The sequence below is a fragment of the Salmo salar genome, chromosome 06, assembly GCF_965601325.2.
Source record: "Salmo salar chromosome 06, fSalSal1, whole genome shotgun sequence".
Lineage (NCBI taxonomy): Eukaryota > Metazoa > Chordata > Actinopteri > Salmoniformes > Salmonidae > Salmo > Salmo salar.
In genome coordinates, this window is record NC_138296.1 from 81,134,823 (window position 1) to 81,162,487 (window position 27,665).

Consider the following 27,665-nt stretch of genomic DNA (forward strand, 5'->3'; position numbering starts at 1 on the left):
GGGTGAATGAAGGTGCGTGTAATGTCGGAGTGCATCAAGAGAGAGAGGATCCCACACAACTACTGATTGCTTTTCTTTGTGCATTCCCCTCGTTGTCCACATGGAGGCAGTGAAGTGCAAACTATAAACACAGCTAGAACGATAAGCCAGATATTTCACCAGATGTAAAAATGTGAAGCATCCGGTTGGCGTTTCTACTCCTTACCAAATATGGTGATGAGAGGAATAACACTGGCCAGTCGTGGGAGAAGATGGAGCGAGATGGACTTTGGCCAATATTCTGCTAATTTTCTTATCGATGAAACAATTGATTTCGATAGTTTTCTGTTTCCAAAACTAGAATCTGAAACAAAGAGAGTGGACTACGTTTTGTAGACTTTACCCTTTGCCAAAGTTTAAAAAAAAATGGCGTTGTTTAGGAGTACAAGGGCAAATTGAGTAATTGCACACGCGCACTTTGCAGAGTAGGTGTTCCTTAACGGAAATATGCAAAAGAAAATGCCATTAGGTTCGCACTAGCTTGCGCTTGGCTCTGCCCACCTCCTTGCGTGTTCTGACCGCTATGATTAATTTGCTCCCATTGGAAACGACATGCTCTGGTCTGTCTTGGGTTAGTTATAAAACATCTTTGCTATAAACGTGGCACTCTAGTTTGTGGTCTGTATGTGAAATAATCCGATTTCATGTCGAACGGTTTGTGCCTAACATAATGTTTGTTTAGATATTATAGGACATGTTTTCAAATTAGAAGAGAAGTTATGTAAGTGTGTCTAGAGGACATTCAATGAACCAGGGCTGTGTTCAGTACATAAAAACACGAGGAGGCTGATGGTAGGATAGAATGGAGTCAAACATGTGGTTTCCATATGTTTGATGTGTTTGATACCTTTCCAGGTACTCCATCCAGCCATTACAATGGGCCCGTCCTCCTATAGCTCCACCCACCATCAAATCAAATGTTATTTGTCACATACACATGGTTAGCAGATGTTAATGCAAGTGTTTGCCGAAATGCTTGTGCTTCTAGTTCCGACCATGCAGTAATATCTAACAAGTAATCTAACCTAACAATTTCACAACAACTACCTTAAACACACAAGTGTAAAGGAATGAATAAGAATATGGACATAAAAATATATGAATGAGCGATGGCCGAACGGCATAGGCAAGATGCAGTAGATGGTATAGAGTACAGTATATACATATGAGATGAGTAATGTAGGGTATGTAAACATTATATGAAGTGACATTGTTTAAAGTGGCTAGTGATACATTACATCAAGATGGCAAGATGCAGTAGATGGTATAGAGTACAGTATATACATATGAGATGAGTAATGTAGGGTATGTAAACATTATATAAAGTGGCATTGTTTAAAGTGGCTAGTGATACATTTATTACATCAATCTTTTCATTATTAAAGTGGCTAGAGATGAGTCAGTATGTTGGCAGCAGCCACTCAATGTTAGTGATGGCTGTTTAACAGTCTGATGTTCTTGAGATAGAAGCTGTTTTTCAGTGTCTCGGTCCCAGCTTTGATGCACCTTCTGGATGATAGCGGGGTGAACAGGCAGTGGCTTGGGTGGTTGTTGTCCTTGATGATCTTTTTGGCCTTCCTGTGACATCGGGTGGTGTAGGTGTCCTGGAGGGCAGGTAGTTTGCCCCCGGTGATGCGTTGTGCAGACCGCATCACCCTCTGGAGAGCCTTATGGTTATGGGCGGAGCAGCTGCCGTACCAGGCGGTGATACAGCCCGACAAGATGCTCTCAATTATGCATCTGTAAAAGTTTGTGAGTGTTTTTGGTGACAAGCCGAATTTCTTCAGCCTCCTGAGGTTGAAGAGGCGCCTTCTTCACCACGCTGTCTGTGTGGGTGGACCATTTCAGTTTGTCCATGATGTGTACGCCAAGGAACTTAAAACTTTCCATCTTCTCCACTACTGTCCCGTCGATGTGGATAAGGGGCTGCTCCCTATGCTGTTTCCTGAAGTCCACGATCATCTTCTTTGTTTTGTTTACATTGAGTGTGAGGTTATTTTCCTGACAGCCTCCACTGATAAAAATGTCATAGAATGTTCACGGAAACGGTGCTGTACTGACTGACCAGTTGAAACTCAGGGAGGGGTTGGGTTCTAGCTTCAAAACACACCTCTTCCCTTTAAAGAGTAACTTTAATGAAACCAGATGCTTTAGACTTAGTTATAGTGAAAGACGTCAATTCTGGTCATAGTTTCTGCCAGTTTGTTGCAAAAGTTATATATTTTGGTAGTTTAATAGTAAATCTAGTACCTTTTGCCCCTAGCAGGTCAAATCTACCATTGAAATCGTGATGTGGAGGTGTTCAGAATTAAATACACTCCCTTCTAGATGTGCTGTGTGGTAACGCCCAATGATTTATATACTGCTAAAAAAAATAAAGGGAACACTTAAACAACACAATGTAACTCCAAGTCAATCACACTTCTGTGAAATCAAACTGTCCACTTAGGAAGCAACACTGATTGACAATAAATTTCACATGCTGTTGTGCAAATGGAATAGACAACAGGTGGAAATTATAGGCAATTAGCAAGACACCCCCAATAAAGGAGTGGTTCTGCAGGTGGTAACCACAGACCACTTCTCAGTTCCTATGCTTCCTGGCTGATGTTTTGGTCACTTTTGAATGCTGGCGGTGCTTTCACTCTAGTGGTAGCATGAGACGGAGTCTACAACCCACACAAGTGGCTCAGGTAGCGCAGCTCATCCAGGATGGCACATCAATGCGAGCCGTGGCAAGAAGGTTTGCTGTGTCTGTCAGTGTAGTGTCAAGAGCATGGAGGCGCTACTAGGAGACAGGCCAGTACATCAGGAGATGTGGAGGAGGCCGTAGGAGGGCAACAACCCAGCAGCAGGACCGCTACCTCCGCCTTTGTGCAAGGAGGAGCAGGAGGAGCACTGCCAGAGCCCTGCAAAATGACCTCCAGCAGGCCACAAATGTGCGTGTGTCTGCTCAAACGGTCAGAAACAGACTCCATGAGGGTGGTATGAGGGCCCGACGTCCACAGGTGGGGGTTGTGCTTACAGCCCAACACCGTGCAGGACGTTTGGCATTTGCCAGAGAACACCAAGATTGGCAAATTCGCCACTGGCGCGCTGTGCTCTTCACAGATGAAAGCAGGTTCACACTAAGCACATGTGACAGACGTGACAGAGTCTGGAGACGCTGTGGAGAACGTTCTGCTGCCTGCAACATCCTCCAGCATGACCGGTTTGGCGGTGGGTCAGTCATGGTGTGGGGTGGCATTTCTTTGGGGGGCCGCACAGCCCTCCATGTGCTCGCCAGAGGTAGCTTGACTGCCATTAGGTACCAAGATGAGATCCTCAGACCCCTTGTGAGACCATATGCTGGTGCGGTTGGCCCTGGGTTCCTCCTAATGCAAGACAATGCTAGACCTCATGTGGCTGGAGTGTGTCAGCAGTTCCTGCAAGAGGAAGGCATTGATGCTATGGACTGGCCCGCCCGTTCCCCAGACCTGAATCCAATTGAGCACATCTGGGACATCATGTCTCGCTCCATCCACCAACTCCACGTTGCACCACAGACTGTCCAGGAGTTGGCGGATGCTTTAGTCCAGGTCTGGGAGGAGATCTCTCAGGATACCATCCGCCACCTCATCAGGAGCATGCCCAGGCGTTGTAGGGTGGTCATACAGGCACGTGGAGGCCACACACACTACTGAGCCTCATTTTGACTTGTTTTAAGGACATTACATCAAAGTTGGATCAGCCTGTAGTGTGGTTTTCCACTTTAATTTTGAGTGTGACTCCAAATCCAGACCTCCATGGGTTGATAAATTGGATTTCCATTGATTATTTTTGTGTGATTTTGTTGTCAGCACATTCAACTATGTAAAGAAAAAAGTATTTAATAAGATTATTTCTTTCATTCAGATCTAGGATGTGTTATTTTAGTGTTCCCTTTATTTTTTGGAGCAGTGTATATTAACTAGATTACTAATACCTTTGTAAAATATATTTTGGAAGCCATAGAAATTAATTTATTAATGTCTACATTCACTTTTTACGCATTTATTGCAAAGGCCAAATTGAGCACCATGCTGCATCGCCATGCGCTTCCCAAATGTTGTAAGGATGCAGATGGCTCCATATAGCGTTGTATAGCTCCGCATCGACAAGATTGATTGACTGTTGGTGAGGGCGTGAGGTCCTTTATAAACACAAACTCACTTCCTTGACAACTTCCACCACAACAGCTCTGCGCCGCTCTGTGAAGCACAAGAAGTATGAAAGCCCTGACTTCTGCAGAGGCCGAATCACCGTAAATGCTGCACGGCCAATGCAGACAGCAGATTGACCATGTAGAGCCTTTAAGCAAGCAGCGCGACGTCCTTTACACCCACACACTTCTAATTATGAAAAGTGAAAGCATACCTGTGAGAGGGGATGCCTTGGTAGTGCAGTCGTGGCCAAAGGTTTTGAGAATGACACAAATATTAATTTTCACAGTCTGCTGCCTCAGTTTGTATGATGGCAATTTGCATATACTCCAGAATGTTATGAAGAGTGATCAGATGAATTGCAATTAATTGCAAAGTCCCTCTTTGCCATGCAAATGAACTGAATCTGCAAAAAAACATTTCCACTGCATTTCAACCCTGCCACAAAAGGACCAGCTGTGATTCTCTGGTTAACACAGGTGTGAGTGTTGACGAGGACAAGGCTGAAGATCACTCTGTCATGCTGATTGAGTTTGAATAACAGACTGGAAGCTTCAAAAGGAGGGTGGTGCTTGGAATCATAGTTCTTCCTCTGTCAACGACGGTTACCTCCAAGGAAACACGTGCCGTCATCATTGCTTTGCATAACAAGGGCTTCACAGGCAAGGATATTGCTGCCAGTAAGATTGCACCTGAATCAACCATTTATCGGATCATCAAGAACTTCAAGGAGAGCAGTTCAATTGTTGTAAGAAGGCTTCAGGGCACCCAAGAAAGTCCAGTAAGCGCCAGGACCGTCTCCTAAAGTTGATTCAGCTGCGGGATCGGGGCACCACCAGTACAGAGCTTGCTCAGGAATGGCAGCAGGCAGGTGTGAGTGCATCTGCATGCACAGTGAGGCGAAGACTTTTGGAGGATGGCCTGGTGTCAAGAAGGGCAGCAAAGGAGCCGCTTCTCTCCAGGGAAAACATCAGGGACAGACTGATATTCTGCAAAAGGTACAGGGATTGGACTGCTGAGGACTGAATGCCTTTTCCAGCATGATGGAGCACCTTGCCATAAGGCAAAAGTGATAACTAAGTGGCTCGGGGAACAAAACATTGATATTTTGGGTCCATGGCCAGGAAACTCCCCAGACCTTAATCCCATTGAGAAATTGTGGTCAAATCCTCAAGAGGCGGGTGGACAAACAACACCCCACAAATTCTGACAAACTCCAAGCATTGATTATGCAAGAATGGACTGCCGTCAGTCAGGATGTTGCCCTGAAGTTAATTGACAGCATGCCAGGGCGGATTGCAGAGGTCTTGAAAAAGAAGGGTCAACACTGCAAATATTGACTCTTTGCATCAACTTCATGTAATTGTCAATAAAAGCCTTTGACACTTATGAAATGCTTGTAAATATACTTCAGTATTCCATAGTAACATCTGACAAAAATATCTAAAGGCACAGAAGCAGCAAACTTTGTGGAAATTAATATTTGTGCCATTCTCAACTTTTGGCCACGACTGTACACTTCGGTTTATTGGTTTTGGGTACTGTATAAAAACCTATCTGTGAGTTAATTTTACTATTGGAAAAAGACATAACACGTTTTTTTTTACCTTTATTTAACTAGGAAAGTTAGTTAAGAACAAATTCTTATTTTCAATGGCAGCCTAGGAACAGTGCCTTGTTCAGGGGCAGAACAACAGATTTTAACCTTGTCAACGCGAGGATTTGATCTTCAAGACGATGATCACTTTTCTTCCCAACACAATACCGCAATAAATGTGACATTGCAAATAATTTATTTTGCGGCCTGTAGGGGATTCAAATTTACACTGTAAGTGGCAATAAATGTCAGGATTTAGGTGCCTTATCACAGTGAGCTGTATTTCACATCTGTGAGTTCAGAGCTGTATTTCTTAGTAATTCACATACATTTATTATTAGAGCGTGGCAGTGGACTTGTACCTGATCCCCAAAATGTTGGGGATCATTTACACAACCCCAAAAGGAATATTTATGAGCAATTCACCCAACCAAAACTTCTAATCTGAATGCATTTTTTGAAGATTTGAGGGGGTTGGACAACGACTGAAATTGGGGTCGAGAGTTAACCAAAATACGTCAGTCATTGCTTCAAGCCACACCCCAGGACATCCACCAAATGGAGCAAACGTACCTCAAAGTTTGTTCAAGAATGTACAAGAACGTTTGGGGAAAATGTGTCATTCAGTAAATCATTCCACAACGTAGTAAACGTTCAAGGGAACTGAACGCTCCCCAAGCTGCCACAAAGTCATGTTGTGGGTTTTATGGTTGGAGTGTCTGTGAAGAAGTTGGAGTGATTCTCTGTGATCTTTTAAGGAGGAGTCTGGGAGAATCTCAATTGCATTCTCCTCGCGTCCTCTCTCCTCGCCTCCTTCTCAAAACCCATTGGATGAGAAAGTGAGAGGTCGGCAGGAAGAGGATCTATTCTTAGAATGGTGGGAAGGCGGTCATTGTAAATGATTATTTTTATTTTTTTATTTAACCTTTATTTAACTAGGCAAGTCAGTTAAGAACAAATTCTTATTTACAATGACAGCCTACCCCAGCCAAACCCAGACAACGCTGAGCCAATTGTGCGCCACCCTATGGGAATGGAATTAATGGAACTGTGTCAAACAAACATAAGTAAACCATTACAACGAGCCCGTCCTCCTATAGCTCCTCCCACCAGCCTCCACTGTTCAGAATAGGTCTGGAAATGGACAGATAATTGAATGTGTGAATGTGTGTGTATGTCCTTGGGGTCATTTTTAATGTACTTATTTATTTTCATGGCTAAAAATGTAGCCTGAGGTGCTTGGTATCTCCAAAATGCGCATAGACAGCTTGGATCATTAAGTTTGCCGAAGCCAAACAGTGGTAGGCCTGATCACCGACAATGACAAGACAGCCTATAGGGAGGTCAGAGACCTAACTGTGTGGTGCAAGGAAAACAACCTCTCCCTCAATGTGATCAAGACAAAGAAGATGATTGTGGACTACAGGAAAAGGAGGACCAAACACGTCCCCATTCTCATCGACGGGGCTGTAGTGGAGCAGGTTGAGAGCTTCAAGTTCCTTGGCGTCCACATCCCCAACAAACTAACATGGTCCATGCACACCAAGACAGTCACGAAGAGGGCACAACAAAACCTATTCCCCCTCTGGAGACTGAAAATATTGAGTATGGGTCCTCAGGTCCTCAAAAGGTTCTACAGCTGCACCATCGAGAGCATCCTGACGGGTTGCATCACTGCCTGGTATGGCAACTGCTCGGCCTCCGACCGCAAGGCACTACAGAAGGTAGTGCATACGGCCCAGTACATCACTGGGGCCAAGCTTCCTGCCATCCAGGACCTCTTTACCAGCCAGTGTCAGAGAAAGGCCCTAAAAATTGTCAAAGACTCCAGCCACCCTAGTCATAGGGGTTGGGTTAAATGCAGAAGACACATTTCAGCTGAAGGCATTCAGTTGTACAACTGTCTTGGTATCCCCCTTACCCTTTCTACCCCCAAGCCATAAGACCCATGAACATCTAATCAAATGGCTACCCAGACTATTTGCATTGCCCGTCACTTTAATAATTCTACCTACATGTACATATTACCTCAATTACCTCGACTAACCGGTGCCCCCACACATTAACTATGTACCGGTACCCTGTATATAGCCTCGCTATTGTTATTTTACTGCTGCTCTTTAATCATTTGTTACTTTATTTCTTTTTTTGTTGTTGTATTTTTCTTAAAACTGCATTGTTGGTTAAGGGCTTGTAAGAAAGAATTTCACTGTAAGGTCTTAAGGGCTTGTAAGAAAGAATTTCACTGTAAGGTCTGTTGTATTCGGCGCATGTGACAAATCAAATTTGATTTGATATTGCTTAGACCTTTGAGCAGCTCTATCAGTTATTACGGTAACCCACGCCCAAGTCCTTCCCCAACACTTGAATACGGGAGGGGTCTGGTACCACCATTTGCGCCGACAAGCCCTTCTGCCATTGAAAAGTGCTAGTAACGCTACTGCCATTTGGCGCAGTTAAATATAGCTAGTAGCTACATCAATTTGCATAGCGTGGCGTCCTTACAGAATTTCCCATATTTGTCATTTTAAATCGTGTTTCAGTTTAGTATTTTTATACAGATATAAAAATGAGTTCAATTAACGTAAAAAAACTGAAAGTTAACGAGTTGAAGGACGAGCTGAAAAAGCGTCAGCTGTCGGACAAGGGTCTGAAGGCCGAGTTGATGGACCGGCTGCAGGCCGCGCTTGATGAAGAGGCCCTGGCTGGAGATGATCCCATTGGGCTGGAGGCCGCGGAGGGAGGCAGCTCTGAGGCCGCTGATGATCAAGAGGACATGGGGGAAGACGAAGAAGACGACGAGGATCCGGTCGAAGAAAGCATGGAGGCCAACGAGGAGGAGGAGAATGGAAACGGAGAGGGAGACGCCGCTGTAGAATGCGAGGAGAACGCGGCTCAGGAGGACGACGAAATGGGCGAGGTGGAAGATGAAGAAATGGATCCAATGCTGAAGGAAGGTGTAGACGACATGGAGAAAATAACGTTAGACGCAGAGGATGGTGAGCCTGGAGACCAGCCAGCAGAGGGTGAGTCGCTGGTTCCATTTGAAAATCCCTGGACTGGTTGGTTGTCACATGTTTTTGCTATACGGGGTGTTTTCTCGAAGCCGGATTGATGTATATTGATTAGATAGGCTAGTGTAGCTAGCAAATTGGGGTAATATTATTTAAGTTGGTCCTAACGTACTGCATGGAGACTACCATTGGGCTCACGCTTGATGTAATTCTAGCTGAATGGGTGGTTAGCATAGCTAACATAGTTAGCATTCTTTTGTGTAGCTGCTAACTAGAATAGCTAGCTCGCGATTCTAGCGGACGGTGGACAATATTCGGCAGGTGCTGGTTTAGGTAGGCTCGTGGTTCTACATTAACTATATGACTCGGAGTATCCTAAATTCTTATACAAACGGGTTCTCAAACTGGTTCTAGAAACGTAGCTAAAGGCAAGTATTTGAAAACAGTAGTTGGCTAGTTATCTGATTAGATAACACTAGCTGGCTAAGATATTTTGAATGAATGAGCAAGAATTGGCTAGCTAGCTTTTAAGCTAACTAGCTAGTTAGTCGCGAATGCTATTGTGGGGGAAGGGGGTCAATCTAAAATAGTCTGCAGTTGTTTTTCTTGTCTGACTTGTCGCAGTATGCTATTGTATTGACCGCAACATCTGAGACGGGTGGACAATGGTCTATTTCCCTGACCTTTATTAATAGTAACTAACCGTAGCTGGGTTATTGTACCCATTTTACTATGTTTAACGTTACATCTCCTCACATATGTCCTCCAATTGTTGGCCGGCTACAATGTAACCAACCTTACTCCCTGGTCAAAGCAGCCTTAGCGTTCTACTGTCTTCCATCACATTCAATGAAAATAATGAGGTCCTAATGGACAAGTAGTTAGTCATCTGTGTGGGCCAACCCTACCACAGCCACAGTGCGACCTATCCTTTCAATAAAGGAGCACCTCATTATATTTTTCTTTTATTTCCAAAGGGGATGCGGACAAAGACACGAATGCTGATCAGAAGAATAAGAAGGGTGTTAAGAGACGCCGGGAGGAACATGGAAGGGGCTACTTTGAATTTATTGAAGAGAACAAATACAGCTGGTAAGGATGGGAGACAAAATGGCCTTTGGTATGTCTGAAGCGCCATCACAGCTATGTGAACTGTATTGGCTTTAAGCGCCAATGCATTAACTAGCAACAAAACCCTCACTTAACTTACTTTTGTCAACATTACTTAAGATTCATACATGTTTGAATTGAGGGTTATCCCTGGCTTTTAAATTAACCTTACCATTTAACCCATGCAGTGACCACATGCACCCCTAAATGGACTGCATAATGTAGTAGAGAAATGAACAGTAATGTTCTATTGTTCCCCATTCGTTCTCTTTGTGCAGGAAGGTTTACTGTGTACACTGACAAGGTGACGCAACACTGCTAAAAAAAGAAACGCATGAGAGAGTAGGGGGGGGGGGGGGTTTGCGTAAGGGCACAAGGATGTAGAACTTTTTTCTGGACTCTCGAGTTGCAGATTGGTACTCTCCACGGACTGCTCATTGTTCCTGCTCGCATAGTATTTGTCTTTTCTGATTGTCTCTCTCTCCACTTTGTCGTCATTTTATTCAGTGTGGTTGATGTTTTTTTTTTTACAGGAATGCTTTCTCTCCGTACAGTCACACTGTGCATCATGGACTCGTTTCCAGGGTACTTAAAAGTACTTCAAATGGAGATTCCCATTGAGGTTTTTAGTCCAAGACTAGGCTTGATCTGTCTGGGAAACCACCTCCATGTTTATCTGGAACGCTATTTGTTTTTTTCATTGACCAAGTGGACTGTTATCTTGTCATCAGAATGTCACTCTAGCCCAGGTTTCTTCAACCCTGTTCCTGGAGAGCTACCCTCCTGTAGGTTTTATTTTAACCCCAGTTGTAACTAACCTGATTCAGTTTATCAACCAGCTAATTATTTGAATCAGGTGCGCTAGATAAGGGTTGTACTGAATTTACAGGACAGTAGCTCTCCAGGAACAGGTTTGGAGAGCCCTGCTTTGACTGATGTAAACTAAGAAACCATTGACTGTGCAGCAGAGGCCTTAGTAGCTGTTGGCTAAATCAATCATGGAATCTCCATCGCACCACCCTGGATGACCTCTGGGAAGACTATATGATCCTTGGTCTGAGTGCGGTCTGACTAATGTGTAGATAAGCCAAAGATGGTGCAATTAGGGTTTCCTGACTACATATATTGACAGGTCTAGTATGGAGAGAAAAAGGTGCAAACAAATTTACCCACTCACTACTGTCAGTCGTTCTGGGTAAGAGTGTCAGCTAAATGACTAAAATGTAAATGAAGTGGCCATTTGTTTCTAAGCACAGTGCATTTGAGGACAGTAAAATTACCCCCCCCCCACACACACACAACTACCTCTTCTAATTGGTGCAAAGACTCACATTTACTATCAATGCTGCATTATGGTGTTTCTCTTCCTGTGCCTGAGGCAGTGTTTAATCCCGAGGCAGTGTTTAATCCTGCAAAGGCTTCCGTCTACATTCTGTGGACAGACATTTATCCTCATGTTGTAATCCTCGCCAGTGTAAATATTTGTAGGCTAGTTTTATAAACACAACTCTTCCCCTGGGAAACGGCTTGATTCTGTTTCTGAATTCCTTCAAGTTTCTAAGTCGGTGTAGCACAATATTCAGCTTATCACTACAGTCCCTAGAGTACAGTTGAAGCCCCTCTAGGTTATGTGGAACTAGCTTGTTTGCCTCTCTGTTCCACGACCATGAGGCTGCAGCTTTGACCTTTTAGTGAGAGCAGCTCCACACAGTTAAATACATACAGTAGCCTTTTATCCTTCTTGACCCTACCAGGAATCTCCAACGCCATAAACAGTTTCTGCACACAACAAGGCCTATTGGCTATTAAGGTTTTTTATAATAACAAATATAGCCCCTAGGGCTAGTTAAAAAATATATTTATTTAATAATAATTCTCCATTGCTCTGAGGCATCAGTGGACCACTGCAGGTATGTATTTCTCTTGTTGTGATTTCTTTAAAAAAAACACCGGACCCCAGGAGCGTAAATGTTGTTCTATTTCCGCCCATAGTCTTCTTGACTCTTTCCATTGATGCCCTCTTCTTCAGAGAGGTCATCTCAACCGGATGGCCACCCTGGTAGGGCATTCTGGTTCCGTACGACAGGTTCTAATTCTCTGACATTGTTACTGACTGGCTGTGTTCTCTTTCAGGTCTAGTCTCAAGTCTCCACTGCCACCCCTGGAAGAGGAAGATGAAGAGTTTGACGATACAACAGTCTGTCTGGACAACTGTGAGTGATGTTTGGTGTATAGTGTGGCCGACAGTGCTGGGTTTATTTAATCACTCTACAAACGCTTGCTCAGAAACAATAGCTCCACCTCGCTGTCTGTTTGCTATGTTGTTCAATAGTCTCACGTCTCTTCTAGTGCATAGAAATACGGCTTAAAGACCGATGTGTGATGGGACACACTATATGTCATGTCAGGGGACTGAGAAGATAACTGAATAATTGATGCGTTTGTTTCTTTGTCATCAGATAACTGCGACCTGCACTTCAAGGTGTCCCGGGACCGGTACAGCGCGTCCTCTCTCACCATGGAGAGCTTTGCCTACCTTTGGTCTGGGGGCAGGGCCTCGTACGGCCTGACCCAGGGCAAGGCCTGTTACGAGATGAAGGTAAGGAGAAACACTGCTTCTCTTGTCTAGCACAGTTGTCATTTCATTAGGAATTGTGAATTCGTAACGTTTTGACCTCAGAAACACAATCGTTTGTCTCCATTTTATAATATAAATGCGCCATCAGATTTTATCACCTGGTTGTGCCCTCAAATTGCCACTTATTTATTTGACTTTTATTTAACCAGGTAGGCCAGTTGACGACAAGTTCTCATTTACAACTGTGACCTGGCCAAGATAAAGCAAAGCAGTGCGACAAAAACAGTTACACATAAACAAACGTACTGTCAATAACACAATAGAAAAATGAATGTATTGTGTGTGCAAATGTAGGGAGGTAAGGCAATAAATAGGCCATAGAGGCGAAATAATCACTATTTAGCATTAACTTTAAAAAAAAAAAAGCCATCATACTATCTGCTACTGCTACTAACATTACCAATGTAATATTGTGGTTCTAGTTAACTGAGAAGATTCCAGTGAAGCACATCTTCAGTAAGAACATGGAGGTCCATGAGGTCCAGGTTGGATGGTCCCTGGCTACTGGCAGTCTGCTCCTCGGTCAGTATTATCAATCTGTTTTTTTTTTTCTCCAAAAATAGAATGGTTCTTATGGAGTGTTGGCGCTCTCTAAAGACTGTTAGGAAGCATGACATGTAACTGGAAATGATATAGCCTGTTTCAGTTGTAGTTTGCAAGGCGACTATGGAGTGAGTGCAGAAACACTGAAATCCAGAAATAATTTAATGATAAAATTCTAATTCTCTACTTTTAGTTTGCTGAACCAGTCAACTGTGTATCATGTCTGATGTGAGTTGTATTGTCATTGCAGGTGAGGAGGAGCATTCTTATGCCTACTCTGGCAAAGGCAAGAAGACTACCAACTGCGTGACTGAAGATTTTGGAGAGACTTACGATGAGAATGACGTTATCTGCTGCTTCATCGTAAGTAGCCTGCCTTCATTTATCCGTAATAGTTGCCATAATGTAATATTCTCAAAATGGACAGGCCGATTTTTAAATTAATATTCAGACTTTCTGTGATGTCAAGAATTCCTCATCAATGAGGCAAACACACACACAATATTTATATGAAAACATGATTTGTCTGCCTGTTCATAAAGTAAAACATTTCCACCTAAACCGGTTTGACGACTTCCTTGTTGGTACCTAACATTTTGACCTGTCAATGTTCCATTGAAACTACAAGCTTAAAATATATATATTTAGGTAAAATTATTTTTTATTGCAGAACTTTGAGGGCGAGGAGGTGGAGATTTCCTTTTCTAAGAATGGTAAGGAGCCAGTTGTGGCCTTCCAGGTCAGTAAGGAGTCCCTGGCAGGGAGAGCTCTCTTCCCCCACGTCATCTGCCACAACTGTTCCGTGGAGTTCAACTTTGGCCAAATGGAAACGCCCTACTTCCCCCAGCCAGAGGGCTACACCTTCCTGCAGCAGGTCGCCATGGACGACCGTGTCCGCGGACCCAAGGGACCCAACACCAAGAAGGAGTGTGAGGTAACTATGGGAACCCATAATGTCACTGGCAGTGACTTGATTGAGACAAAGGCCTCCATAGCAATGGGATCTATCCTTGGGTTCAACCAATATTTCTGAATAAACGGCTAGCAAAATGTATCAGATAAAAAAAATAAAAAAAAAACATTCAGAGGGACTTTTTCTCACTTGTATGTGCATAACTCCTTCTACCATTGTTACTGATCAGTTGTGTATATGTGTGTTGTTTTAGGTGATTGCTATGGTAGGACTGCCCGGCTCAGGAAAGACCACCTGGGTGAACAAGCACATCCAGGAGAACCCTGGGAAATATTACATCCTGGGCAGCGACACCATTGTGGAGAAGATGATGGTCAGTGTTATACTAACTCATAGTGTTTGGAGCCTCCAGTATTTTAGAATGTGTTCTCTCTGCACTCTTCTGAGAATGAGGTTCTAGTTCGGTCAATTTAGTTTGTGAAATTAACTTCCAGTCCTATCCAATGTTCCCTAAAAAACATTTAGGCACTGAACAAATTTCAGGTCTGAGCGCGAACTTGAATGTTGTGAAAATTCTTTGCAACTTCAGCGAGTGTTTACTGTGATCACTGAGGCTGTACCTGCTTTAAGCTAGTTTCAGACAGTGGTCAAGTAGGCTGCTATAGCTATTTTATTATAATGTAGACCAGAGAACCATCAAAAACAATGTAGAGAATGCATCCATAACATTTTAACATGGAAATAATGTTCAATCATTCAGCCTACATTAACCTGTTTATCCACTTGTCTATCAGACAAGGTGACTGAATGTTGTTTGATGCAAGCAACCACTTTACAAATAAAATTCATTATTAATCCCATACCATTATTACAGAGAATCAGACAAATTGTGATACCCTCTGCCTATTGGCTACATAGATTATTCAAATTATTCAAAATACAACACTGCCCTTTAAGACAAAGACGTATACATGTTTTGTTCTCTTCAAATCAAATGTATTTATATAGCCCTTCTTACATCAGCTGATATATCAAAGTGCTGTACAGAAACCCAGCCTAAAACCCCAAACAGCAAGCAATGCAGGTGTAGAAGCACGTAGGGTGCAATCACTCCACCATTGCTGACTACAAATGATCTATAACTGGGCGAATAACTCACTAACTAGCAAAGGATGTGAACAAAATGTTCATACGTGGCTACGTGCAGCTCTCACTTTGATCTCAAAACAAGCGCATCTACTCACGACCACTCATGCTGTAAACGCAGTCCAGCTCAAAGTGAGTGGCACAGATCCATATGTGGCAATGGTCTATTTGCCTATAGGCCTGCTGCAGCTCTGATTTGTTATGCTGCACTGGTTTGTGTAGAGTATGGTTTGATTCGTGCATGTCAATACAATAGAATCCTACTCCGATGCGTTCTGCCTACAACAAAGTCTCTTGCGTAGTTAGTTTTGCATACCAAGTCTTGCATAGTTCATTTTGTTTCTGTATGCTGCTTTGAAAGTGAGTCTTGCGTTGATTTGAACACAATTCCCAAAGTAAAGGGATAGGTTGATAGTGTTAACTAAAGGGGAGAACTCTGAACTTCACTCAAATTTCTAATCCCGTGCTTCTCTGTGCGGGCTGATATTTCTTCTGCGTGGCAGTCCTGGGGGAGCTGCGCACAGCTTAGAGGGAACATTGGTCTGATCCTAATGGTTCTATAAGCAGTCCCTGGTCATTTGGCACCGTAGGCCTATAACCTGTCCTATGTATATATGGTATCTTGGGGCACAGCTATTCATTTTTCTCTATGTAGATTGGCAGCTTGAAGCGTCAGGCGAAGGACACAACTAAGCTCACGGCCATTTCCCAGCGTGCTCCTCTCTTCCTGGGCAAGTTCATTGAGATCGCTGCTCGGAAGAAGAGGAACTATATCCTGGACCACGTAAGACTTCATATTCTATACAATCACAGCCAATGATTTCATACACGTTAAACTGACCTTTTAGTCCGTCTTATTGTGAATAAAGTATTAATCTTTGATTAAACATGGAACATGAGACGTAGGCTAGTATGAGCCGTAGTCTAGCACTGGCCTATATAAAGTGCCAACAAAGCAGCCCAAATCCTTTTTATTTATACTCCCACGATCAGTCAACATTATTAGTAATTTCCCCCATCCTTCCTCTCCCCAGACCAACCTGTCTGCCCCGGGCCAGAAGAGGAAGATGTGTCTGTTTGCTGGGTACCAGCGGAAGGCTGTGGTGGTCTGCCCCTCAGACGACGACTACAAGGAGAGGGCCCAGAAGAAGGCAGAGAGCGACGGCAAAGACGTGCCCGAGCATGCTCTCCTCAAAATGAAAGGTAACGACGTGAGCTACTATACTAATAAAAGTGTTAAAAGTAGACTTGCCTTCTGTGCTAAAAAGCTGGCTATCGTTATCACTAATCCAGAAGCCTTCAGAAAGTTGTAGTAATACGGTAAGGACACGCACACCCAGATTTTAACCTCCCAAAAAACGGACTCGTTTTGTTTTCATATAAGCATGGCTAGCCCCTCGACGCTTTGCCCAGTCGTGGCCACATCAGGATGGGCAGAGTGACCCTCCTAAACTCTGGGTCAGGGGCACTGCCTCTGGACCTGGTGGGAAGAACACAGCGCTTTCCATGATCCTTCATCACTACAAATCTAGTTTTGTTATGGTGGACATCATAAGCTATTATTCATATGCTAGTCTTTCATTGGGGCTGTTATTTTGACCATCATTTAATGGCTCTCTTCCCATATAGGATTCTTCACCCTGCCAGAGGAGGGCGACAGCTTCGCTGAGGTGAGCTACGCTGAGCTGCAGAAGGAGGAGTCCTCCAAGCTAGTGGAGCAATACAAGGAGGAGAGCAAGGCGGCCCTGCCGGCTGAGAAGAAGCCCAACCAGGGGGCCTTGACCCCCAATAGAGGTGTTGTCCGGGGCGGAGGCAGAGGCAAGAACCAGTTCAACCGCGGAGGAGGACCCGGCCAGAGAGGAGTTGTACGGGGAGGCTTCCAACAGAGGGGCAACTTCAGAGGAGGTGGGTTGTTGGCCATATTGGTCAGATTAAGGATTTGCATGGCAGGTTTTGATCCAGTTTTAGCCTCGCAACCAATTGCTAAAATGTTCATTGTTTTGTGTGCCCTGATCTGGTAGAACTGGAAAGGTGAAGTCCAATCAAACCACTTTTTCCAATCAAAGGCTTCTGCCCTTTCACTTTAATTTCTCCTCTAATTATTGAGTAGAAGAGAAATGGCTTCCTAATCATTAAATATGCACCGCCGGTCTAATGTGTGTGTCCAACATGTCTGCCCCCACCCAGCTCCAGGTCCACGTGGTGGGTTCACTCGCCCCCCTCGAGGCTTCATGCCCCCTCCAGCCTTCAGAGGTGGATTTGCCAACCGGGGCAACTTCAACAGGGGCGGCGGCCTCATGGCCCCCCAGCGAGGGGCCCCAAGAGGAGGACCAATTAGGGGCAACATGGGCTACAGGGGTGGAGCCATGAACAGAGGCGGTCCACCAATGAACAGAGGCGGAGCCAACATGAGCCGGGGAGGTGGAGCCAACATGAGCCGGGGAGGTGGAGCCAACATGAGCCGGGGAGGTGGAGCCAACATGAGCCGGGGAGGTGGAGCCAACATGAGCCGGGGAGGTGGAGCCAACATGAGCCGGGGAGGTGGAGCCAACATGAGCCGGGGAGGTGGAGCCAACATGAGCCGGGGAGGTGGAGCCAACATGAGCCGGGGAGGTGGAGCCAGCATGAGCCGGGGAGGCGGAGCCAACAGGGTCAACTTTAACCAGGTGAGTTGGGTCGACGCAGTAGAGAAATACAAGTTGGTCCTGCTTTATTTGAATATTCCCCTATAGAGGGTGTGTAGATGCTCAAACGATCAACTGCAACTTGTTGATATTAGCAACTTGCTAGGATTAGGATTGGTGGATAGTTGAACATTTTATAAACCATCTTTAGGAGACTATCTAAATAGTGTTATAAAAAGTTAATGTTACCGTAGTGAATTGAATAGGGAGATATTAATACGCGTGTTCTCTCTCCCCAGGGGTTCCAGCCCAGAGGCGGCAGCAGCCGTGGAAACTTTGGCAACAAGAGCAGCGGATTTGGTGATGGCAGGAATGCTGGAGGTCGTGGTGGCGGATTTGGGGACAGTAGAAACTCTGGAGGACGTGGCGGAGGATTTGGAGACAACAGGAACGCTGGTGGACGTGGCAGAGGATTTGGGGACAGCAGGAACGCTGGAGGACGTGGAGGCTTTGGATTCGGCATGGACAAGGCTCAGGCCTTCAACCAGAGCTGGCAGCAAGGGGTGAGTCTCCATTTGAGGTCGAAGGGCAAATCCTAACTTGTTAGCCTTGTACTACAATTGATACCATTGACTTTGCTGGTAACTGCTTTGAGGGAAAATGTGCGTGCTGTGACTGTGGTTCTCACCTAGTTACACTACAAAAGTATGTGGACACCTGCTCATTGAACATGTCATTCCAAAATCATGGGCATTGATATGGAGTTGGTCCCCCCTTTGCTGCTATAATAGCCTCCACTCTTCTGGGAAGGCTTTCCACTAGATGTTGGAACATTGCTGCGGGGCCTTGCTTTCATTCAGCCACGAGCGTTAGTGAGGTCGGGGACTCATGTTGGACGATTAGGCCTGGCTCACAGTCGGCATTCCAATTAATACTAAAGGTTTCCGAGGGGATTGAGGTCTGTTCTCTGCGCAGGCCACTCAAGTTCTTCTACACTGATCTTAACAAACCATTTCTGTATGGACCACGGTTTGTGCACAGAGGCATTGTCATGCTGAAACAGGAAAGGGCCTTACCCAAACTGTTGCCACAAACTCAGAGGCCTAGCCCGAACCATGAAAAATGGCCCCAGACAATTATTCCTCATCCACCAGACGTTACAGTTTGCACTATGCATTCGGGCAGGTAGTGTTCTCCTAACATCCGCCAAACCCAGATTCGTCCGTCAGACTGCTAGATGGTGATCCGTGATTCATCACTCCAGAGAATGCATTTCCACAGCTCCAGAGTCCAATGTCTTTACACCACTCCAGCTGATGCTTGGCATTGCACAGGCATTTAGGCTTGTGTGCAGCACCTCGGCCATGGAAACCCATTTCATGAAGCTCCCGACAAACCGTTCTTGTGCTGACGTTGCTTCCAGAGGCAGTTTTGGAACTTGGTGATGAGTGTTTCAATCGAGGAGCTTGTGTGGCCTACCACTTCGCTGCTGAGCCATTGTTGCTCCTAGATGTTTCCTCTTCACAATAACAGCACTCGGTTGACAGGGGCGGCTCTAGCAGGGCAGACATTTGCCGAACTGACTAGTTGGAAGGGTGGCATCTTATGACTGTGCCACGTTGACAGTCACTGAGTTCTCAGTAAGGCCATTCTACTGCCAATGTTTGTCTCTGGAGATTGCATGGCTGTATGCTTGATTTTATACACCTGTCATCAATGGGTGTGGCAGAAATAGCCAAATCCACTCATTTGAAGGGTGTCCACATACTTTTCTGTGTATGTTTATTTTTTTTTTATTTTTTTTTATTTCTGTCTGCGTCTAACTCCCTGTATCTCTGTCCCCAGTTATGGAACCAGAAGCCATGGAGACAGCAGTATCAGCCAGGATACTATTAAAGACTTTCTGATCAAAAGGACTGGTGGAAAATAATGGAAACCCACCACTAGCCACAGACGTCCGTCTCGCCCACCACCTGTTTTTTTCTAGAACCAACTTTTAAATTAAAAACAAAAAATACGACAAGACTATGGAGCAACATTCCACATGAGGAAAGGAGTCTCTTTGAAGCTTTATGGGTTTTTTCATTTGATTTTGTACATTTTATGATATTTTTCCAAATTTTAAAGAAATCCCATGCTTTTAAAAATCCCATGTTTGAGAAATATACCACAACATTTTTGCTCTGCTTTAGTGACCTGTTTGAAAGATTTTCATGGTTGTGCTTTTTCTTTTCTTTTTTTTACTAAATGTAAATATTGTTTGTTGTATAAGGAGTGAGAACACTTACTAACTGAAAGGAACCATCTTTTGAGGCATGGTAGCAATATTATTGTTAGTGATTGTATATGTAGTCCGTAAGCAACAAACAGTTATTTCGCGTCAAACGCCATTATTAGATTTGTCTATTGTTATTTTTCATTATAACGTCAAGCATGTAATCTAAACTCCATAGATCTACAATAAACAACATATTTGCTTTTTTACAAACTTCTATGGCCTATGACTTTTAATTGAGTTCAAAGGTTACCTAAAGTACCTTTTGAATGGGCATTGGCCTGGTTTGCTACTTCAAACAACAAGGACATCCGCCCTCATCTCACCACAGTTGGCGCTTCACATTATGCTACTTATTGATGTAATTCATCCATCGTTGATGCACAACTAGTTTTTCTTTTCATCTTCGATGATAGTTTATTCCTATTGAGTATCTTTTGCAAGGGCGACTAGGGGTGTATTCCCTAGGGGGCAAATTAAACGGGGAGGGACCTATAGAAACCGGAGTTCCTCCAATAGAAACTAGTTTTTCGTTGCGAAAGTTTTCCGTTTTTGATGACACTCCTGTTCATCTGGATGCATTGTACTTTAAATAACTATTTTGAGCCAAGTCATTTCTATAGGACTGTTTCCGTAGGATATTGGAAGCCATTTTAGCACTACATTATGCCTTTTTGATATTGTCATTTTGTGATTTGTATATGTCTTGATATTTAGGGCACGTTACTGATTGTGGAACCTGACGAGGCTTGCTTCTCGGGTGTAGATTGAAGTGTGCTTCCTTTTTTATTTAATTTTCCCATACGTTTATTTGGTGTTGTGGCATTTTTATAACCTGGTTAAGCTTTTATTGCTGCGTTGTAAATAAGACTACACATTAGGCTAGTCCTACATGACCAAACACATTTTCCCATTGTTTACATTTAATGTTCTGTGCTATTTGAACCTAGCCTGAGTGCCAGTCTGTGCTATCATGCCAACTCCTTGTCACTCATTGTCAATGGGAGATGGCAAGAGCACAAACATCTGGGGCCAGGCTAATTTAAACCACTGTTTTAATGGAAGAGTATAAATTATGTGGCTGGTTTAGCACATGTTCAACACTCAGTTGTATGCTATATTGAAAATGGGTGGTGGTAAAAACTACAGTTTGCATTTACACCAGCAAATAAAGGGCTACGTAATGTCAGTGTATACCCACCAATACCCTCACTGACACTAGATGTGAGCGACATTCAAAACTCTCCTTCTGTAGTGTGTGTGTGTGTGTGTGTGTGTGTGTGTGTGTGTAATGGAGGTTCCAGAGACCTGAAGACTTGCGTTAACTCCCGAATGCTACTGCGTTGGCTTAAGATCAGTGGGCTAACAGTCTTGTCACAGACGATCTAGGTGCAAACCAAGTCAGTCAAATGGTAAAGTTGTGTGAACCCTCTGATCAAATGAATTGGTGGCGGTGTAGCTGGACAATGGCAGCTCTTACATTTAACCTCATACAGCTCAGGCCGAGTAGCCTACCAGCAGTGTTAAAGTGATGTGTGTTCCACTATAATAACATTGTGTTTCTAGATCACTGAAAACAAACAATTGTATTGCGAGTCCATTTTGTGCTTGTTTCATTAGCTTATTTAAAATTTTCTGAACATGGTGTACTGTATATAGTTGACCACCTTTTTTCTTCTCTATCATTCCAAATTGTATGGATGACCATGAACTGATTTCCGTTATGCTTCGTGATAATGCAAGTGAAAAATAACTCAACCAAACATACATTTTTCATTAAAGTAATTTGTTTCAGCAATGTGTATTACTTAACTGAGTACTATTCAATTTAATATACTCATTAAGTTGTAGGTAACTTTTGGCTTATCTCCCTGCTGAGATCTCTCTTTTTATTGAAAAATGTTTTGATATTTTGTGTTTCAGTTATGGTTTTCAAGTATTTTTTTTTTTGATTATACAAACTACAGATTCTCCCTCAATCTCCAAGGGGAGGTTTCCCGGACATAGTTAATCCTAGTTCTGGACTAAAAATATCAATTTAGAATCTCTCCATTAAAAGTACTTTTTAGTCTAAGATCAGGCTTAATCGGTGTCTGAGAAACCTGCCCTAAAGGTTACCTTTATATCTGAACGTGATGTAAAAGGAAACCTAGCTGCCTATTGCTGCTGAATCTAACATTTCAGAAGTCTGGATGACACCAGCTGCTTTTTCAAACCAGGAGCACACAACAGGGTGCCTGGGATTGTCTCTTGGTATTGACTTCGAGATGTGTACCCAGACTGCCCTCAGCTCTAAAGCCTTATGTACCCCCATTAAAATGACAAGACCCCCCTCGCAGGCTGCAAATTGAGCCTTGATATTGTCTATAGAGATCTCTCCGCAGGACTATGTCTGGGGCCTATTTATCTGCTAAACCAGATGTAAATATACGCTCTGAGATGTGACAGTGTCTGCTCCCTATTGGAAGCAAACAGCCAGCACACTCTGATGTGAATGACGCTCACCAAATCTGTTTAACCATGCCAGCGCATACCTAATGCTCCTTCACTGAAAGAAGTTATTAGTCATTAGATCTGTTATTGACTTAGTACCAACTAAATACAGTGCTAAATAGGGAGACAAGGTGTAGGCTTAGCTGGAGACAAGTGTACTGTATGTGTGATGGGTGTAAGGATGCCTTGATGGCTATAGCCTGACATAGTGATATTGGTGTAAGAATGCCTTGATGGCTATAGCCTGACATAGCGATGGTGGGTGTAAGGATGCCTTGATGGATATAGCCTGACATAGCGATGGTGGGTGTAAGGATGCCTTGATGGCTATAGCCTGACATAGTGATATTGGTGTAAGAATGCCTTGATGGCTATAGCCTGACAGTATGATGGGTGTAAGGATGCCTTGAGGTCTATAGCCTGACATAGTATGATGGGTGTAAGGATGCCTTAAGGTCTATAGCCTGACATAGTATGATGGGTGTAAGGATGCCTTGAGGTCTATAGCCTGACATAGTATGATGGGTGTAAGGATGCCTTGAGGTCTATAGCCTGACATAGTATGATGGGTGTAAGGATGCCTTGAGGTCTATAGCCTGACAGTATGATGGGTGTAAGGATGCCTTGAGGTCTATAGCCTGACATAGTATGATGGGTGTAAGGATGCCTTGAGGTCTATAGCCTGACATAGTATGATGGGTGTAAGGATGCCTTGAGGTCTATAGCCTGACAGTATGATGGGTGTAAGGATGCCTTGAGGTCTATAGCCTGACATAGTGATATTAATTTAAGGATGCCTTGAGGTCTATAGCCTGACAGTATGATGGGTGTAAGGATGCCTTGAGGTCTATAGCCTGACATAGTATGATGGGTGTAAGGATGCCTTGATGTCTATAGCCTGACATAGTGATATTAATTTAAGGATGCCTTGAGGTCTATAGCCTGACATTGTGATATTGGTGTAAGAATGCATTGATGGCTATAGCCTGACATATAGTGATGGGAATAAGGATGCCTTGATGTCTATAGCCTGACATAGTATGATGGGTGTAAGGATGCCTTGATGGATATAGCCTGACATTGTGATATTGGTGTAAGGATGCCTTGATGTCTATAGCCTGACATAGTATGATGGGTGTAAGGATGCCTTGATGGCTATAGCCTGACATAGCGTGGTGGGTGTAAGGATGCCTTGATGTCTATAGCCTGACATAGTATGATGGATGTAAGGATGCCTTGAGGTCTATAGCCTGACATAGTATGATGGGTGTAAGGATGCCTTGAGGTCTATAGCCTGACATAGTATGATGGATGTAAGGATGCCTTGAGGTCTATAGCCTGACATAGTATGATGGATGTAAGGATGCCTTGAGGTCTATAGCCTGACATAGTATGATGGGTGTAAGAATGCATTGATGTCTATAGCCTGACATAGTATGATGGGTGTAAGGATGCTTGAGGTCTATAGCCTGACAGTATGATGGATGTAAGGATGCCTTGATGTCTATAGCCTGACAGTATGATGGGTCTAAAGATGCCTTAAGGTCTATAGCCTGACAGTATGATAGGTGTAAGGATGCCTTGAGGTCTATAGCCTGACAGTATGATGGGTGTAAGGATGCCTTGAGGTCTATAGCCTGACATAGTATGATGGGTGTAAGGATGCCTTGAGGTCTATAGCCTGACAGTATGATGGGTGTAAGGATGCCTTGAGGTCTATAGCCTGACAGTATGATAGGTGTAAGGATGCCTTGAGGTCTATAGCCTGACAGTGGGATTTTCCCAATCGTGCCTTGTGGAAAATAATAACAAAATCAGACTTCTTAATAAAAAAAGATATATATTTAATTCTGAAATCATCCATAGTATTTACAGCTTAAAAATATAACATTTGAGACAAAATCAGACCGTTTCTTCTGAGTAATACAGTATACAACTCATAAAGTCAAAATTATGAATTAATTATTTACAAAGTGCTTGTGAATAGAATATGTCTCAAGAGATCTGTCATGCTCCCTCTTATTATATTCCCATTTTCAATAGAAAAGTACTTGGAGTTAATTTGGAGGTGCCCTGCCCAGTCCACAACGCTTGACTTCAAACTATGGATATGTTGTCCATAGTGCAGGCACACGACTCCACGATCATGTTGGGGAACTCGGCCACTTCTATCTCCGTGTAGTCGCCCTTCTTGACCAGGTACATCATGGGCAGCGGGGCGCTCTCCGCGATGGTACACTTCCGCTCCCCGTAGCCGTAGTTGCGCTTGGGCTGCTTGCACCCCCCAGCGCATCGGTAGGCCTGGTAGCCCGCGGGTTCGATTATCCAATACTGGGTCCACGTGAGCGCGCGGAAATTGATGAAGTATTTTTCTCTGCAGCACGTGTCCTTATCTGGATTGATTTCACAGTCACCTCGAGACCTAAGCAGAAAATGAATAGGGAGTCGTTAATTAACTTGCACTAATTGATGCGTAAAGGTAGGGTAATTGTTACTGGATCGACGTAACAATATTTAAAAAATATTCTGAATCTGCATAACAAAGCGCGCCTTACCCAAACTCTTCGAGGTTGAGTGTGTAGAGGATCAGTTCAGGTTTTCCCAAGGTGTTTTCCGTCTGGTCCTGGGTGGTAAAGTGGACACTCTTGGCCATTTCTGCCGCGTAGCTGCCAGGTCTCTCGCCCTCGATCCACACCTCCAGGTTCATAGGTGTTTTCTGCTGCGTCTTTGACCAATAGTGCACACCCTGGGTGACATCAAAGCTTATCCAGCCTGTCTCGTGGATGGGGATCAACCTACGGGAAATAAATGGTTGATTAAAAACCTTGCACATAGGTTCTACATTATAAGAACAAAGAACAACACATTGCCTAAAGGAAATGATCTGGACATGACATGGCTTTGCGTAAAATCTTACCTTGAGTCCACCAGAGATGTTGTGTTGGAGCCGTTCTCCAGCATCTCTACCCAGTAGATGGAGACTCTGGCGTTATTAACCGGACGGTGGTTCCTCTTCTCCGGCATGGAGCGCTTGTGAGGAGGGGCTTTCTTGTACAGTTTCAGTTCGGCCATGGTCACCTCGCTATTATGGGGGATGCGGGTGTCCATGTCAAAGACCATCCGTTGCCGAGTGGTGTCCGAGTACACAAACTCCCCATAGATGTCTAATGGAACAGAACATAGAAGTTATTAAGTATTGAGTCTAAAATTCTCACTAACATGAATGGGTTGAAACTATATGTGCACACAAAATGCGAGTAGACAAAACAGTAATTTGTGCACCTGTGCCAAACTCGGTCTGCAACAAGTATGTATAACATCCAAGCAATATATAGCTATTTTTTATATATATAAAAATATATAATCAGATGTATTTATGTCTCAAGCAGGCCTACTAGAAAATGATCTTACCTGCATTTCCTGGGATTCCCCTCAGAATCCCCGCCAAGCTTGGCAGAGACCTGCGCCGCCTTTCGTGGTGCAGCTTCAGCATTGACAGGTATTTATTCTTAATGTGCGCAGGCATTACAAGATTGTCCAAATCCCTTTTGTGAATTTTCGGAACTTCATCCAGTCCAAGTTTTTGAAGCAGTGCATCCTTCATGTCCTTGTGCGTGAAAGCTTTGGAGACGGTGAATAAAGCAGCAGCACACAAAACGCAAGCACGGAGAAAATCCATCATAAATCTTCCAAAAGCGTGTCTTGTCCAGCAAGGAGAAGACAACTACAGTAGCAGAGAAGCTCAGAGCGAGAAAGTGGTCCACTGACATCAGGGGGCCCTTATAAACACCTGGCCCTCCCAGTCAGTCATTGCATATTGAGAATGAGGGGGTTGGGCAGGGGGAACGATAGACTATCTCAACAATAGTGTGACATTAAAAGACACGTCCCCGTCAGGACATCAGAAGTGCCATACTTTCAACGGAAACTATTTCACCAGATTATATTGTATCAGTTTAATTTATAGATGAATTTAAACACCATTCCTCTAAAATCATAAAGGGATTTTATACAACTTATATCCTTCAATTTTAATCAAAGCATTTGTAAAATTCAGTCTCCATATCATTGGGAAGTCTAGTGATGTTTGTGGGAGAAAAAAATAATAAGTTGCAGTAAGAAAACTCATAAACACAGCATAGTTATTGGATTGTTATGGGTTGAGAATATTGAATTGATCCAGAGGCATACATGTAGTAGCCTATTTGTAGTATAGTTCTAAGTAATTTTTGTTTGCAGGATGAGATGATTACAAATTGGTTGGTATTAAATGTTCCTATATGTTAAAATCATCCCAAAGGATGGACACTTGATTGATCAAATATTTTGATCAATACTTAAGTACATTTAATATATATTTATTTATAACAAATGCCTTCCCATTGACTCTTCTTCTTGTTGTCTACATCTGCACAGGTGTTCCAGACAGCCCCTGCCCATGCTGTACCCTCTCAGCCTACACACCCTAATGTGTACATTCCACTGGACAATATAAAGCAAGCCCAGTCTGGCAACTGTCTGTCAGTGTTTATTTCTGTCTGTCTAGCAGCCATTTTAGTTGATCAGGGGCTCCATGTATGGCCCATCACTGGGAGGGGGAGGAGGGGCCAAGGGGATTAGATGTTTATTCCAAACCCATCACCCCTTCTGCCCCTCGGGCAGATTAAAATGATTAGCCAAACAGACAGTTAATCCAAGGGCCGGAGTGAGGATGTGGATTGGGAGGCTCTTCACATGTTGATGATGATCTGATTCCACTGCAGGATTTTCCTTGCCTATTTTGTCACACAAACATTAGAAGAGGGGCTGGTTTTCCTAGAGCGGGCCCTAGTCTGTGTTTGTGTATTGGGGCTTATTTGTTGGGAGATGTCAGACAGACTAAAGGAGGACACAGGAAGAGTAAATGACAGATGCCGGTCAGGGGGACATTGTTAGCCGCATCTGAAGACCACACTCAATGCCCTCTTCTGGAACTACTGTTTTCAAGGCTGTTACAAAATGTTTATTCTACTGAGCCATTTACCTTATGTTCATATTCTTAGATTTTATTATTGTTGTTGCATTGTCGAGAAGGAACCTGCAAGTAAACATT

General features: G+C 43.7%; 2 protein-coding genes across 2 annotated transcripts; one reads left to right on the forward strand and one right to left on the reverse strand.

Annotated features, from left to right (window-relative positions):
- The first annotated feature begins 8,211 nt into the window (after positions 1 to 8,211).
- Positions 8,212 to 20,297, forward strand: LOC106608119 (heterogeneous nuclear ribonucleoprotein U). The gene is made up of 14 exons (XM_014205850.3): positions 8,212 to 8,843; positions 9,809 to 9,923; positions 12,075 to 12,154; positions 12,401 to 12,540; positions 13,002 to 13,101; positions 13,373 to 13,485; positions 13,793 to 14,056; positions 14,289 to 14,408; positions 15,837 to 15,965; positions 16,216 to 16,384; positions 16,811 to 17,086; positions 17,369 to 17,847; positions 18,105 to 18,368; positions 19,651 to 20,297. The coding sequence occupies exons 1-14, from the start codon at positions 8,387 to 8,389 to the stop codon at positions 19,699 to 19,701; spliced, it is 2,757 nt and encodes a 918-aa protein (XP_014061325.1). The 5' UTR covers positions 8,212 to 8,386; the 3' UTR covers positions 19,702 to 20,297.
- A 4,349-nt stretch (positions 20,298 to 24,646) lies between these two features.
- On the reverse strand, positions 24,647 to 26,252 carry LOC106608128 (left-right determination factor 2). The gene is made up of 4 exons (XM_014205871.3): positions 25,985 to 26,252; positions 25,491 to 25,737; positions 25,129 to 25,368; positions 24,647 to 24,995 (listed from the first exon to the last, which is right to left on the reverse strand). Exons 1-4 carry the CDS (start codon positions 26,250 to 26,252, stop codon positions 24,671 to 24,673), a joined length of 1,080 nt encoding a protein of 359 aa, XP_014061346.1. The 3' UTR covers positions 24,647 to 24,670.
- Between the last annotated feature and the right edge of the window lie 1,413 nt (positions 26,253 to 27,665).

Bases quoted from the DNA above. Each gene is read 5' to 3' on its own strand.
- LOC106608119 (XM_014205850.3), top strand. From the start codon at position 8,387: ATGAGTTCAATTAACGTAAAAAAACTGAAAGTTAACGAGTTGAAGGAC. The intron at 14,409-15,836 runs GTCAGTGTTATA...TTCTCTATGTAG, and splicing joins CCATTGTGGAGAAGATGATG to ATTGGCAGCTTGAAGCGTCA. The intron at 16,385-16,810 runs GTAACGACGTGA...CTTCCCATATAG, and splicing joins TGCTCTCCTCAAAATGAAAG to GATTCTTCACCCTGCCAGAG.
- LOC106608128 (XM_014205871.3), bottom strand. From the start codon at position 26,252: ATGGATTTTCTCCGTGCTTGCGTTTTGTGTGCTGCTGCTTTATTCACC. The intron at 25,738-25,984 runs GTAAGATCATTT...CTGTTCCATTAG, and splicing joins GGGAATCCCAGGAAATGCAG to ACATCTATGGGGAGTTTGTG. The intron at 25,369-25,490 runs GTAAGATTTTAC...TATTTCCCGTAG, and splicing joins ACATCTCTGGTGGACTCAAG to GTTGATCCCCATCCACGAGA.